The sequence below is a fragment of the Malurus melanocephalus genome, unplaced genomic scaffold (genome assembly GCF_030028575.1).
Source record: "Malurus melanocephalus ecotype Western Australia unplaced genomic scaffold, MMel_1.1 scaffold_171, whole genome shotgun sequence".
In the NCBI taxonomy this organism is placed as follows: Eukaryota; Metazoa; Chordata; class Aves; order Passeriformes; family Maluridae; genus Malurus; species Malurus melanocephalus.
Window position 1 is genome coordinate 414,856 of NW_026623403.1, and position 15,629 is coordinate 430,484.

General features: G+C 35.7%; 1 protein-coding gene across 1 annotated transcript in view; it reads right to left on the reverse strand.

Moving 5' to 3' along the window:
- ZFPM2 (zinc finger protein, FOG family member 2) overlaps window positions 1-15,629 on the reverse strand; it is a 302,885-nt gene that overhangs the window by 245,384 nt on the left and 41,872 nt on the right. The window contains exon 2 of the mRNA XM_057372442.1: window positions 309-467. Within this exon, the coding sequence (XP_057228425.1) occupies window positions 309-467 (159 nt within the window). The remainder of the gene's footprint in view (window positions 1-308; window positions 468-15,629) is intronic.

Consider the following 15,629-nt stretch of genomic DNA (forward strand, 5'->3'; position numbering starts at 1 on the left):
CAGACATGCTGCATTGTTAGCTTCAGATCTGATAATAATTGACTTCTGGGCCCTGTTCTCTACAGTTAAATATGTAGAAAATAACACTTGGAGGAAAACATTAAGGGAATGATGATTCATGTCCCTGAACACTTTCTTTCAATATACTTCAATATTTACCCCTTACCAGACTTGACTTCACAAATGACTCCTCTTATTTTTAAGGTAGTATTAATAGGGGGTTTTGTGCATTTTAAACCAAAAAAATCTCTTTGACCCATTGGACAGTTTGGCCAGTATTCTCTCAAGAGGTTGGCTACAATGATTACCTTTATTACAAAAGTATTCCACTTCTTCACAGCTCAGATTTTCAGGCTCAAACTCTGCAGAAAAGCTTTCCTCCAATGGAAAGTCTTCTTTTGAGACAGTATCATTTTCCTCAGACAGGCACTCTTCTTCTTCATCCTCAGTGGCATCTTCAAGGGGCCCTTAAAAAAGAATCAGGAACACTGTGGCAAAACCATCTAACAGCAMAACATGAAATAAAACCTCAGTGAACTCTTAACTGGAGTTAGTTAAGCTAGTTTTTCCTTTAACAGCTGTGTTCAGCATTTATTAGTATTGGACAAATAACACTTTATGGAAATTTAAATTGAAAGTGACTTTTCCTGATGACTTCAAATCAGAATATGCAAAGTGYCATTAATAATATGTATTAATAGTACTCGCACATGGAGGTTTTTCATTATTCATTGGGCTCTACTATTACAGACAGTTTTAACAGCAGAAATCAAAGCTATATTTGTAAAACTACATAAACAGTGAAGAGCCTTCTCTTGTTTGTTATTGATTGTTTTTGATGCTGAATTACAGTACTTAAAATATTCCCTTTACAAGCTTTGTTAATCAAATTAAAACTACTGACAGTGAAACACTACAAAGGTACTGACAATACAAACTTCAGCTTATTTTGCTGTTTTGCTTCAGCAGCCCCTGATGTTATCCTTGATCATTCGCTTGCCAGACTCTTTACCAGATTCCCAGTCAATGGACAGGACTCTGGAGACTATTTGTTCATTACACAGAAGCCAAACAAATGTCCTGGTAAGCTACCAGCCAGGGCTACAAAAACATAAACTAGTTACAGAAACAGGGCATGAGTTTGAATTTTAAAGGGTAGCCTGAGGTCTTCTGACTTTTCTTCTAGTTACCTAGAGATGCCACGGCTACAGATCCTCYGGAAGAGACAGCACCAGACAGATTTTAACACATAACACCAAGGTTACTGATTAGAATATACTCAAAATTTAAAATCTTTCTTATATACACRCACTTCAAAATCATTGATTAATAGGAGCTATTTGCCAGATACATCTCTTCTGCAGGATGTAGAATTTTACTCTAGATTTAAATAGAGATTTGAAATATGTGAACATATTTTAATTTACTAAGATTTTATTAAATGTCAGTATGTTTCAAAATCCAGTCTTAAGACTGGATTTCAAAAGAAAGATTTCATTATACATGGTTGAGCCTYGAAAAAAATTATGTATTTCACTCTCCAGTGAAAGCACAGCCTCATTTATAATTGACTGAGTATTTCTTCTTCAAAATGAAAGCGAGCTAGCTAATGAAAAAAAATGTGATTTGTATTTATATGATAGTTTTACTGTATTAAATACACTATTCCTATATAATCTATCATGCTGAGATACAATACATAAATGATTCTGTTGTGTTCAATGAAAAGGAAGGAATAAATTTTTTAAGAAATCAAATATTGGCTACACTCTAATTTTATGTAATTTATTACAAACCAGTGACTACCTACATTTATTAAAACAGCAAAATTCACTTTAGGCTAGGTTGTGTGACTCTTGCTTCAGAGGAATATGATGGTTACTTTTTATTGAAATTGATTGAGATTCCCAGCTGGGATTCCATAAATTAATATAGCTTACTATCTTTCATGGAAATATGACTCTCTGTGCCAGCTGAGAATCTGACCAAATGAACCCACTTTTGTAGACACATACTCGCCAACAGTAGCTGTCATTCAACAATATAGCTCCGAAAATAAGGGGCTATTATTATGGCTGAAGAAATAAAGATTCTCACTATCAAAGTATCCATTACTGTTAATTGCACCTTCCAGCCATGCTGGGAAAAAATCCAGCAACTGCATATGCACAGGGAATGAAGAGTGACTATGGCACTGTACGGAACAGAGAACAAAGCACGAGCACACGCTGGAGCAGGGYGCTGCAGCTGAGCACGGGCTCTCCAGGCACCTCACGTGTGTCCAGGTTCACYAAATGAAAGCACAAGGGGTTCTGCACAAATTATCGGAAATACTGCTCAAATTTCATTTTATCATTAATACGTGACATTGTCGGTAGAGCCATTTACTGGTGCRTGCTCCTAGTAACACCTAGGTAAATTAACCAGGAGGGAGAAACATAATGAAAAAAAAAGTGTTATTTTAGGGAAATGTAMATTTTTGCCACCTATAAAAATGTATAAATACCATATTTGCATCATTTCAAATGTCTAATAAATTTTCCGAGTATTTTAAATTTGGAGAAAAGATTTAAACTTCAGCCAATGTTTTCAGTGAAAGTCAATTTCCTGCTGAATGACTTGCTCTTTGTTATTGACTTTTACAAYGTGTCTTACAAAATACAGCAAAAGCAATGTATCTGTAATCCAATTGGCATGTATACATGACATTTAGGTCTGTTTCTAGATGTTAAACCAGTTTGTTTGATCAGGTCACCAATACATTATCAGCAAGCTAATCATCACTGTACATTAATTACAAAAAAAGCAGAAATGCAGTTATTATGATTCCATTCACAGCAGTCATGGAAACACACCTTGTAATTTCCACTGATACTCTTTCCAAGAAAGGGGAAATACAATGTATGCACCAGCTCCACAGCRCCTCTTCAAACCCCAGTCATTTGGTGGGCCCAGATTTCATTTTTTTAGATCAATCTTAGACTTCAAAAAACACCTCACTCATGCTACCATAGATACATTCTATGTATGAAGAGGTATGTAACATTTCCTAAAGTTGGTCTTACTCATGTTGAACAATGCCTTACTCTGTCATGGGAACTCAAAATCGATGATTTCTGTGGCCTTTTTTAATTATCACTCAAGCATACAGTGGGTTAAAGAAAACACTAAAATCTAAARCCATTACTCGGAAATATAAATAGAGTAAATTCTCTATTCTTGACTACTTCATGTAATTACTTGCACATAAACAGACAATAAATAAAAAGACATTTTCAAAATYTCACAATAAAGATTATATGGAACTACATATTCTTGACAAATGCAAAAACATGAACTATGCACGTTTATGTTTGCCTGATGTGGTCTTTTGCAACCAAAAACCTCTCACTGGTACCAGTAAATTACATGAGCTGGAGAACTAAGAATTTATCTCGTTCAAAAACTTATAGGTAGATTTTCAACACTGACTAGCTCCTCTATCTAGGGAACAACCTGCAAAAAGCTACTGCAACTTCTTCCCTGATTTAAAATACTTAAAAATACAGAGTCAAACAAAAATAAATGTGTGTAAAAATAACAGTTTCCTTCAACTGTTTTCTGTGATAGTGCTTTTTTTCTCCCTAGCTGTTATTATGTTGATATATTACCTTCAACAGTCCAAATATAGGCTAATCAGTTACTTTAGTACTATACTTCACCTTCTGCATTTCTTCTAAATTGTTGATTTAATTTAATAGTATTACTCCCATTACTTATACTAATCATGTTATTGAGTACTTGTGGCACAACACAACATGTACTGTCTACTTTTACTTCAGCTGGACCAGGGTTAAGGTTCCATCCTGATCTGCTGAAAAATCCTTTTCAATAACTGCTGATTAAGTATGACTTTAAAACCAATAGCCATAATGACAGCAATGAAAATCCAAAAATTGCTGCTACTGAAATTCTTCTGCATATCACAGTGATCTGATAGTAAACAGCTCTGAGATATGATTAGACTCCTTAATAATTAAAGCAGTAAAATTTCAAACTTAAGCAGTCTAAGAATTTAGATGAATAGTTAATTCCAGAGATAGTCTAGATGTTTGTCTTCTCATTTCAGCAATTCTCTTCCTATTAGCAATTTGTAAAGGAATGTGATGTACTCTAAGGAGAGGTGATTCTGAAATGCTTCAGATTAGCTAGATATGTGATAAATAGTGAAGAATTCCCAATCACATTAAGTAAAACCTCAATTTCTAATGTTAAATGGGGGTACTTTACTATTAACTCATTCTGGATTTTTTATGAAGCCCTAAAAAAACCTTTTGCCTTTATAAAACAAGCAAATAATCATGTTGTACACATCAGAAGATTTACAGGGGTTGAGGTAGTTTACTTACTCACTTGGTACTTACTCCAGCTCATGCACATTTATTGATATGAACACAAACCTCAACTCGTTTTGCAAATAGCACTGATAAACCAGATGTAGTAGAAAACAGTGCAATTCAAGACAGCAATGAAGAAGTCAATGTGGCAGAAATCTGTGTGRCTTAGTGGACACAGTAGTCCACCTCGAGAAACCACCACATATAATTGGATACAAATAACAGCATCTACTGAGGAGAGGCTGGCGAGTGAGCTGCATGTGCCTTCATGGAGAAAATTACTTCTGATTGAGGCCAATTGCCAGCACAGTGTGGAGAAATCTGAGCTGTGCTCCCTAATTTCCACCAGATTTACAGACACTCAAGGACATATTTTTAGCACTTTTATTAAATGCTAAATAAATAAATATCCMTAACATATAATATACTATAATGTAAATGCAAACATATAGATGTGAGCACACAAAGATAKCTAGCTAAGCAGCAATCTTTATACAGTGAGTTACAGATGCTACCTCAGCACTTAGGACAGCCCACATTTAACAAAACAAAATAAAACCAGCATTGTAAGAATTTTAATAGCAYGTAAGAGTGTGAGAATGAGCCATCAGAAAAGGATTTACACTCACTTAACAAAAGACRCTTTTGCTACAATAAACACTCCTCCAAACACAAATTTGAGCATCGAACCCCTTGAGCTCATTAATCCTGATACATCAATGCTTGACTCCAGTTTTATGGTACTATAACTGTAATGAAATAATTGAAATTCAATAACATTAAACTGGGTAAGTTCTGTAATAATTTCTCATAGTCAAATTCATCAGACTTCACCCTAATGAAACCACTTAAATGCAYGTTCAAATTAAGCACGTGCTTATATGCTTTCTCGTCCAGTGTTTTGCACTTAACATGCATGTATCCTACAACAGAAAAGTATCATTGAAATAATTATCTCATGAAAATGTGAAGTGGCTAGCTTCCTTCTCAGCTACCAATATTCTCCTACATTCCCAGAGCAGCAACATAAATCAGTGCTCTTAACAAATTAAGAATGCTTCAGAAAGCCTACACTACTTGACAGTGAGTGGCTGCGGAGAGGTTAATGAGTATAATTAGTAGTAGCAGCATTAAATAGTAACAACTCCAATAAATCAGAAGCCTGAAATTCACTGGATCAGCATAAGRCATTTTGCATGTTCTGTGGGATCCATTCAGTATTTCCTAAGAAAACATGCTGCCATATACAGATTATCCTTAGCTCATGGTAAGACCTAGGTATGTGACACTCTGATTACAGAGGGAAAAGATTCAGAAAAATCAATGCATTTGTCTTCTGTTTCACCATGAACATTTCCTTCTGTGTACAATCAATTACATAAGAAAAGCAGCAAGCAAACACTTCATATTAATTCACATCGTWGGAAACCTTTTTCTAAAAGTTCAGTTAGGAGTACTGAAAACACAAAAGAGAGTTCAATGTATTTCATTTTAAATCTGACAACAGGAGTGAAGATACCACATGATAATCTCAGACTTCCCTTCCTCTTGGGAAGTTTTCCAYACAGGACTTCCTGGAGACTTGTCCTTCCTCTTAGGTCCATTGAGTTTATTTGCTATTATCTAAGTTATTTCTGCCATTCCTATTACATTTTGAGGTATACTGAAGAGATACGRTGCTGCCTGTGCATTGAACCTCTCCAGTCTGTTTAGCAAATTGGCTGAACTTCAGAAGTTTTGTTCAGATTGAAGATTGCTCCAATTTGTGAGATTCTTTACAATCTTCATTGGGGCATCTAAGCAGAATGAACCATTTCTCACTTTCAAACACTGAGAAACTTTATGACCATGATTCAGTGATGAACTTAATAGAGAGAAAGGAAAATAAATGCTCTTTGGACACTATAAAACTATACCAACCAATGTAATAAGCAAGCCAGAATAAGGTACAAAAGTATATTTCCATAGAAAAAAAAAAGTTATTTTTAAACACGTAAGTTCTTCCTGCAGCCACTCACTTTTAACATAAGTTGCATCAGGGGATCTGGTAGGAAGGAAACATTTTTATTAATTTTCCCCTTATCTGTAAGAAGAATGCTGATTTTTTTTTTTCATTTATGTTCTTTGCCTGCAGGTAGCAGACCAAGAAAATCATATAGCAGAATTTTTTCCTTTTGATTAATTTCTTTCCATGTGTTATGTTATTTCTTATATATAATTGATTTCAGGTTTTGCTTGTAGCTGTACATCTTTTTATATCTGTACCTACTGCCTTCCTTCAATCAAGAAAGTTGAAGGAAATTACCTGAATTTTGTTAAGTTTATTAAAAAGGGAGCTCTGTGAATATTTAAATTGAGTTTTGAAATGGTAATACAAGAAAGATATTAGAGAATTTTAATAGTAGGTTCAATTTGACCCACAGACTATTGTAGAAAGGGTCAAATTTTATTCAAATTATTTCTTTACAAAAAAAAAATATGAACCCTTTGATTTTATTAAAGTAGATTAATATTCTTCACTGCTAGGTCTTTTGGCACTTCAGTGCATGACAGTATTAACTRTACTTGTATATGAACTTTTCAAAGACCTTTAAATGTTCCAGTAATTTGGAACTTCACTTTCATTTATCCTCTTGTCTTCTTTTCTCTTACCATTATCCAAGAGGCCACAACAAAATTGACAATGCCCATGGTCAGTTTGCTCTTAGAGCCAAGGCCAGAATATTTCCAATCAATAAAAGTGAAATGATRAAAAAGGAACCATTGAAAATATGCTTAGGGAGACATTAATTTCAAAAAATAGCACGCAAGTGTGCACAGAACATGAACTGCAAGACCTTCGCAGTTAAATATCAGACCTCAGTTTTCAAACAGGGGCTCGTGCCAAAATCCATTCTACCKACACCAACAGCCTTCATTCTACCTACACTCACAGCAGCTGTCCAGCAAATGCTCCACAGCRGATGCTGTTCTGTGTATTTCTGGTGACACAGAGGAGAAAGAGAAGAACAGAGGTGACAAGATGAATATTCTGACTCGGCACCCTACTAAACTCACAGCAGCAACACAGAGTATTACCTATTATTATATTACCAATTTCCGATTTTTTGGAAGGGAATTTTCAACTAAACCCTACAAAGTAAACAGCACACTGGACATAATGCTCTCCGAGATGCATTTGTGATCCTTTTAGATAACTTTTCACTTTAGGAATAATTTTACAATGGTAGTTTATCAGCAGTTTTCTTAAACTTAAATGAGTAAACAAGGAAGATTTCTTGCTTCTTTATACAGAAATATTATCCCTGAAGCATTTTCCCCTGAAATATGATATATTTTGTGATTTTAAAATCCATCCTTTATTGCTTTATGAACCCTATCTGCTAAATTTTACAAAACAATTTTTGAAACGACTGGCAATCTGATTCAAAATACTGGCAATATAATTTGCCCCATGATACACAGCTACCATTGATGAAAATATTATCCAGTTCTAGTGTATTGTTTTAGCTAGATAAGTATGATGATAATGTTTAAACTTTCAGGCTCAAAAAAAAAAAAAAAATAGAAAAAGCACCACTTCTGTTAGAAGATGGCTTCTTGTGTCTTTCCCTAAAATTATATGGATTTATAYAATACAAATGAAAACCTATACAAGTGTATAAAAAGAAAAAAGGTATAAGGTATTTTGAACTTTTTTTTTAACATGTTCATATTGTTTAATACAGGTAAAGTATTCTAAGATTTCATATTCATCTTTCTAATAAAGAAAAAATCCTTATCTTGCACCCTACAACCAAGTATATAAAAATTAAAGRTGCAATTTTAGAAAAATATTTTGATTTTCTTTTCAGGTTTTTGTACTATTGTAGGGATTTTTTTTTTAAACTCAACCTAAGGGAACAGGGAACAAACACCTCTACACCAACCAATCTACACTAACACCAATACCATATAATATGTATGGTATTCTGCTCTAAACAGTCCAGAGAAATCCTCTGAGGATTCAGAATCCAGAAATTTTCAGTGAAGCTTTTCCTCCAGTCATAAGAAACTGGGATATTGGTATGTAAGAGCACTATTTTTCCATGTGCTGATATCACCATTCAGAATTTCATCCATGCAGGTACCACACCACCTGCCCCTCAGGAAACCTTTCTCTGCAGCCCATCTCCCTCACCACATACTGCTACAGCAAAGCAGTTTCAAACATCAGACCCCCAACAGGATGAATTTTATCCTACACATGGCCAAGTGAAATTTGGAGCTGAAAGCTTTTCAGAGCCATGAAAGCAGCAAAAGTTCACTCTGCTCCCARCTCCAGGGCTGCCCTTACCCCAAACACAGGACTTCACCAGAAATCACGAGCAGTGAGTGACATATACTGGTGTTCGCTAATCACCATTCTCACTCACCTGCTGGAGGGAAAAATGTGATGCAAGYAGGAGCACTTTGAAGCCACTAATGATGCTGCTGCAGTGTATTTAATGGCCAGCATGTTAGCTACGATGAAAGAAGAACCTTACATCAAGTACATTAAGGGATCAGAGGAATACATACTCATTACTCGCTGTAATTTTACATCCCCAGTTTYAAGACAAAATACTCACATTTTTCTCATCCAGCAAAGACACACTTTACTGCTATAGAAAATAAAGGGGTCTTTTTTCTTCTGTCTATTTAATATTTTCTAAGTTTGTATGTAGCTGCAGATTATTCCTGTTCATCTTTTGTTTCTAGCTGCATTTCCGCAGATGGAAACTGGTCTCTCTTCTCTGTACATCATCATGCAATTAAATCAAAAAAGCTGAAAAAAGGAATCTGGACTTTTTAGGTCCAGAAATCATAGTAAACCCATGACTTCTCTCTCTGGTTACTATTTCTCTTCAAATTATTATTGTATTTTTTATCCCGTGTTTTTTCTAATATAAGTGAAACCGAGAGCACTGCAGAAAAATGAGCTCCTGAAGACTGCCCAAATTCAATCTCCAATAACATGATCAAAGTTACAAAGATTGTATGTAGAATTCAGAGCCAATTTGGTTTATACCTCAATAAAAAGTCAGCACACCTAAACTGATCCATAACACAATGACATAGTAAAGGAAAAACTCTGAAACACAGCAGGTGATACAACAGACACACATGGAAAAAAAACACCATGCTTAATGTGACTGGCAGTTCTAAAGTACCAGGAAAGGGAAGTTGAGAAGTCAGGAATTAGCTAAACCACAAACTTCTTGATCTTTGTCTCACAGRCATGTACTAGAATGCACTAGGTCATTTTGCTTATAGAGGCTCTTTTAAGTTGACAATAATATRACCTGCTAAAGCAGGTTCACCTGCTCAGGGTTGTGTCCAGGTAGGTTTTGAATATCTACAGAGAAGGGGACTCCACAACCTCTCTGGGCAGCCTGTTCAGCACCCAGTCAACCACAAATAAAGTTGTTCTTCTCATTTAGATGAAATGTCCTTGGTTTTAGTTTGTGCTCCTTGCTCCTTATCCTTTCACTGGGCACACAGAAAAGTCAGGCCCTATCCTCTCAACACCTGCCCTTAAGATATTGGTATGCATTGAAAATCTTCCCTTCTCCAGAGTAAACTGGCCCAGCTCCCAGAGTCTTTCCTCATACCTGAGGTGTTCCAGTCCACTGATCACCTCTGTAGCCCTCCTGGTGGATCCTCTCCCCTTAGTTCATTTTTTTTTAACAGGGAGCACAGAAACTGCCCACAGCACTCCAGATGTGCCTCACCAGGGCTGAGCAGAGGGGCAGGATCACCTCCCTCAACCTGCTGGCAATGCTCTTCCTAATGCACCCCAAGAAACCTTGGCCTTCTTGGCCACAAGGGCACAGTTGGCCCATGGACAGCTTGTTCTTCACCAGGACTCCCAGGTCCTTTCCCTGCAGAGCTGTTTCCCAGCAGTTCAGSCCCCATTCTGTGCTGGTGCACGGGGTTATTCCTCCCCAGGTRCAGAATTCTGCACTTGTCTGTGCTGAACTTCATCTGGAGTGTCTCTATGCAGCGCTCCTGCCTGTTCTGATCTCACTGAACAGCAGCACAGCCTTCAGGTGCATCAGCCTCTCCTCCCAGTTTTGTCTTAGCACCAGACTTGCTGAGGGTACACTTAAGATCCTGAGAGCCTTGAATTTTAAATACCTACAGGGGATTTGCTTTTTTTTAATCCCATAATTGAGTTTATTGACATGCAGAAGAAAACTGAAGGGTGTCAAACTAGAACTAAATCTTTAGATCAGGTTGTAAGATAAACTGATAGTGTAGACTTATCTGAAGAAAAGTCAGGTTGAATAAAATACAGTATTTATTCACAACAAGCCAAAAACTGGGCATTAGCAGAGTTCTTCCCATGTATAACAATCCCAACTTGAAGATCCACGGCAAAGAAATATTAATGCGTAATTTCTTTTTGTGGATAAAAGATATCATTTTTCCCACTTGTTACAATAACAGTTGGTGTAGTTTACTATGMTGAACCCTAAGGGTGAAATGTCTTGTTTGTGGTTTACTCTTTTGTAAGATTCTTTAAAGAATAACAGTATCACAGCACTTATTTTTTTAACTAAAAATGTAATGGACTATTAACCYGTACTTCATCAACATGTACATCTTAGAAACACCATGAAAAAACCTTGACTTTCAACACTTCATCATCACGTAGTGTAATGACACCATAGTCTAGGTCACTTATACAATGGGATTTATTGAAAAATGACAACATTTATAGGTCATTTAATGTTATTTATCTTTATTCATTCACATATAAAAGCCCCAAAATACAAATAAATAAGCTACATCTGAAATAAACTAGAAGTGAATGCTAAAATGTATTTGACTTCTTTAATATCATTGCTCACTTTTTTTACTACTTTAATTTGATTCCTCAATGGTAGGAATTGTGAGGTTGCACAAAATACATTTTGTGTCCCCTAGAGTTGGCATAACCTCCTGGTTTTCTGAGTTAAGCACTAATTATTAATTTGAAAACACAAAGTCATTATGTCATTTCCAGACAATGAGCTTTTAAATGGTGCATGTTATGTCCTAGCCTTTTCAGTAAGAAAAAGTTTTTTTTCCTCTGGAAACCAGATGGCTGGTAAGTGTTATTATGAGGCTATGCAAATCTCAAAGCAATAAGCGTGAAATCAAAACAAGAATTCATTCTTCTCTCCTCTTATCATGATCGTTGTTTTGCTGAACCAACTTATGGAATAATACAATTGGATGCCTCGGCAATGATGAGTTGATAACCCATCTCCTCTTTCTTTTTCATAACAAATAGTTCAGAAAACAATTTCTGCATATACTTTCAAACTTCCTAATATCTTGTTCTACATGCCAAACTCAGATGAGGTAATCTTATTCCAGGCTGAGTCTTCTAAGTAAATTTACTCACTTGAAAAGTTTACTGGCTTCACTACAAATATAATTTGATTATCAGAATATCCTTGACTAGCTTATGTTTTGGATTAGCCAATTTTTTTCTGTTAGCAATGAAATCCAGAGGAGTTGTTATTTTCTATGACTTAAGAAGTAAACACCTGCATGTTCATGAAAGTGCCAGTTTCACTCTACAACTAAAACTCTACACTTCAACTAATGCAGCTACATCACTTTGCAGCATTCAATTCTACAAAACTTGCAGAATGCTCTGAAAAATCCTTAATTGCTAGGGATGCTAAAAAAAAAAACAACTAAGAAACTGAATATGAAATTTCCAAAGGAAATTGGCTTCTAAATGTTTAGAGTTGCCTTAACTAAAACAACAMACATTTATAAAAGTTTCCCGTGGCGTGAAATACTTTGAAAAGGTCTGGTACAGAAAGACACTGTAAAAGAAAATTAAAAAAAAAAGGGGAATGTTATTTTTTATGTCTTAGTCCTAKTTTTCATTCTTGTTCATTAATCCTTGACATATTTATTTACTAATAAATTTTAGTACTGAATTTCATCATTTTATATTTTAAATCCTTACACATAGCATAACTTACAGAAACATTTCAGTATTCTTACAATATGTTTCCTGTCTGTATTAACATGTTAAAACATTTCTAGCTACTATAAGGTTGTGTCAATTTATGACACGAATAAATGACAATTATGACTGACAATTATGTAAAACTGCTATTGGTTTCTCATGAAATAATGTAAAAATATGACTAAAGAACTAACCCACAAAAATAAATTGAAAATCTTTTTCCCAAAAGATTTCTTGCCAAATGTAGTTCCCCTTAATGAAAAAAAAAAAAAATCATATTTGTCAAAGCACTCTCCAGTAAATAATTGCCCTTTCAAAAATCTCTTTCCATAGCTACTAGACATCTCTCTGATCTGAATGACCCTGAATGAACAGGGGGGTGGACAAGACAACTTCCAGAGGTCTCTTCCAACCTCCACCATCCTGTGATTCAGTGTTAATATCAGGAGATGCTGCACACTTTCTTGTACTGTCTTACCAGGAGCTAAAACCCACAGAACTCTCAGTAGTACTCTATCTATAGTAGTACTCTCTCTATAGTAGTAGTCTATCCTAGACTTCCAACTCCAGCATCAAAAAGTCTTAAAGGTGACAAACATAAGAAAAATATCCTTGAACTCCTGTCAAATCAAGAACAAGTTCTCTAGTGAGATTTTAATTATACAGAGGCCATAGAATCATTTGTAGCACAGAGGCAATGGATACCAGGGATCCATGAATGTGATCAACACTTCCTGCATCAGGATCCTGCAAGGTTTGGCTGGTTTATACCATAATTACATTTCTCCTATCTGCTGCTGTTCTACCCTAAGCTTGTGAAAAATGGCACTGACACTCTTCCCATGACATTCTTCATGCATGCACCAGCACACGTTTAGTAATCACACAAAATCCATTGCAGTATTTTGCTTAATTCTGCACACTGTATTTATAAAAAGTAATGCTTAGTTAACCAAATTTGGCACCACTTAATTCAGCCTGTAGGAAAGCCAATCACACCATGCCACTTCCAACTTGGAAACACAGAACYGATCCTCTGATATCATACTTTGCCTATAATAGTTTTAAAGATCAAAATTCTGCTTTTAYGCATCTTCCTTAGAATAACTGTCCCTTAATGGAAAGGAAGTAACTCATAGCATTCTGCCTAATGTTCATGGGAAAAATTCCTTTTCCRTTTCAATTTATTCCTCTTCATTATAACTCTTCTAAAGACACATTTTTTTCAGATGTTTATACCTTCAAATACTGACAGCTTTTTGTCATGACCCTTTAAATTATCACCTAACTAAAAGGCAAGTGTTCTTACAATTTAATCTTCCTTACATACTACAGCCTAAGAGTTACTCAGATATCTCACTGCTTGATCCTCTGAGCACTCTTCTCTGTTTTTCCTTACATCTTCTAGTACTAAGGTGAGTAGAGCTGAATATAGCATGAATTTGGCAGATAGTTTCTGCTTCGTAGGGATAAAAAAAGGCAAATGACAGCAAATATTACGTAAGGCTGTCATGCCTCAGAAAGCTCTGAACAAATAGAGGGAACCCATGACACTTTGGAACACAAGAAGTACCCTGGACTAAGGCAGGGGTTAAAGTGGATGTCATTACAGACACACAATCAACCAACTCAAGTGAGTAGGACTATTAAACAGTGTCRGTTTCAAAGCTGCTTTTACAAGAAGAGTTTGAAATCAAAGTATAAAATATAATAGCAATATTGATTAAAATGGTTAGCCATTGTTAATAATACAGAAGGAAACACTAAAAGCAGCTTGCTGTACTGCTTGTCACAGGCTGCATAACATCATCATGCCATATGGTAACAAAAATTGTTCCAAAAATAATTAGATTTTTAAGATGGACATGTTTATAGAAGAGACATTACTAAAACATCTACAGGCTTCAATAATATGAAACGTCACCATGCATTACAATATATTACTACTCCTGCAGATGAAGACTGAGGRAAGGCATTGTGGGTTTTCTTCCCAGTTCAGTCCAGAGAACTCGAAAATATTTAAAGATTTGCAGCATAAGAACACCAGACCATGGAATGGCAGGCTGAAGCAGACATTCATTTTTACTGGTTARTAATTTTCTCTTATGCTTTGTTTTCCTCCTCCTCCTCTCCACTCCATCATTGCCACTCAACTGCCATCAAATACAGGGGTTCAATATACCTTAATTTAGAACATTTTACAGTCAATTCATACATTATAACTATCAATAATATTAGATTATTAAGTCAATACTACTGGAGAAACTATTGTTATCACGCCACTGCCAACATGTAATTGCTATTTATTTAGCACAAGGCTGCTGGTTGCATTTTTTTCTTTTTATGCAMCCTTTTGAGGGTTTTCTTGATGTCCCAGCAAAAGAAACACTCAGAACAGCATTTTTTTCTCATCATCAATATCCAGGCTTGAAATATCCTTCAGGGTTCTTCTGTTGCCAGTTAATGTCCTCAGATGTCCTTCCAGTTTTCTCTGGCAAGCAATATCAAATTTCAGGGAATAGTACRCAATGCAGACCAACATATTTGTGCCTTTACCAAACCAGGTAATACCAGATGAAGGGAATGGTTTTGGTTTTTAACTTAGAAAACAAAGCAACAGGGTGAAAGGGAAAGTTTGTGAAGAGAAATCTGAAGCAGTCTTCAAAAAAATAAGCCCACGCTTTCTTCCCTGTTGCCAGACTCTCTCAGAGCGTTCTCTTCCTCATGTGCCATCCTCACGACATTCACAACCATTGTGCCTAGAACCAAATACTTTTCAAATCTCACACTTCAAGGGGCACAGCCTTCCAATTAGAAGATACAAATATAAGTATGCTGTATTTGGTTTAAGCCTCAGAGCCAAAAACACAGTAAGGCAGAAGAGCTGCTTGAAACTGAAGGGAGAGCGTTGGTCTAGACCCGCAGAGCTGATTTATGATCGTGTATATTCAAGACTGTAGCACCAAGAAAATATCATTTGTTAGACCCAAATACATACAAAATTGTTTTGGAGCATGGCTCACTTTGTACCGAAGCAAGCTATGCTGTGTTGTAGATCCATTGATTAATCATTTTTATTCAGTTAATTTACATTCTTTAGCAAATTTGTCTTTTGTTGTTTCTATCATTGGTTCCTTCTTTGCTCTGGCTATTACAGGTGTACTCTGGCAGACTCAAAACTTTGATAATTTTCTTTAAAATAACAGATAACATATTCTTGATGGACAGAGACACATGTAACACTGACAAGATTTTAT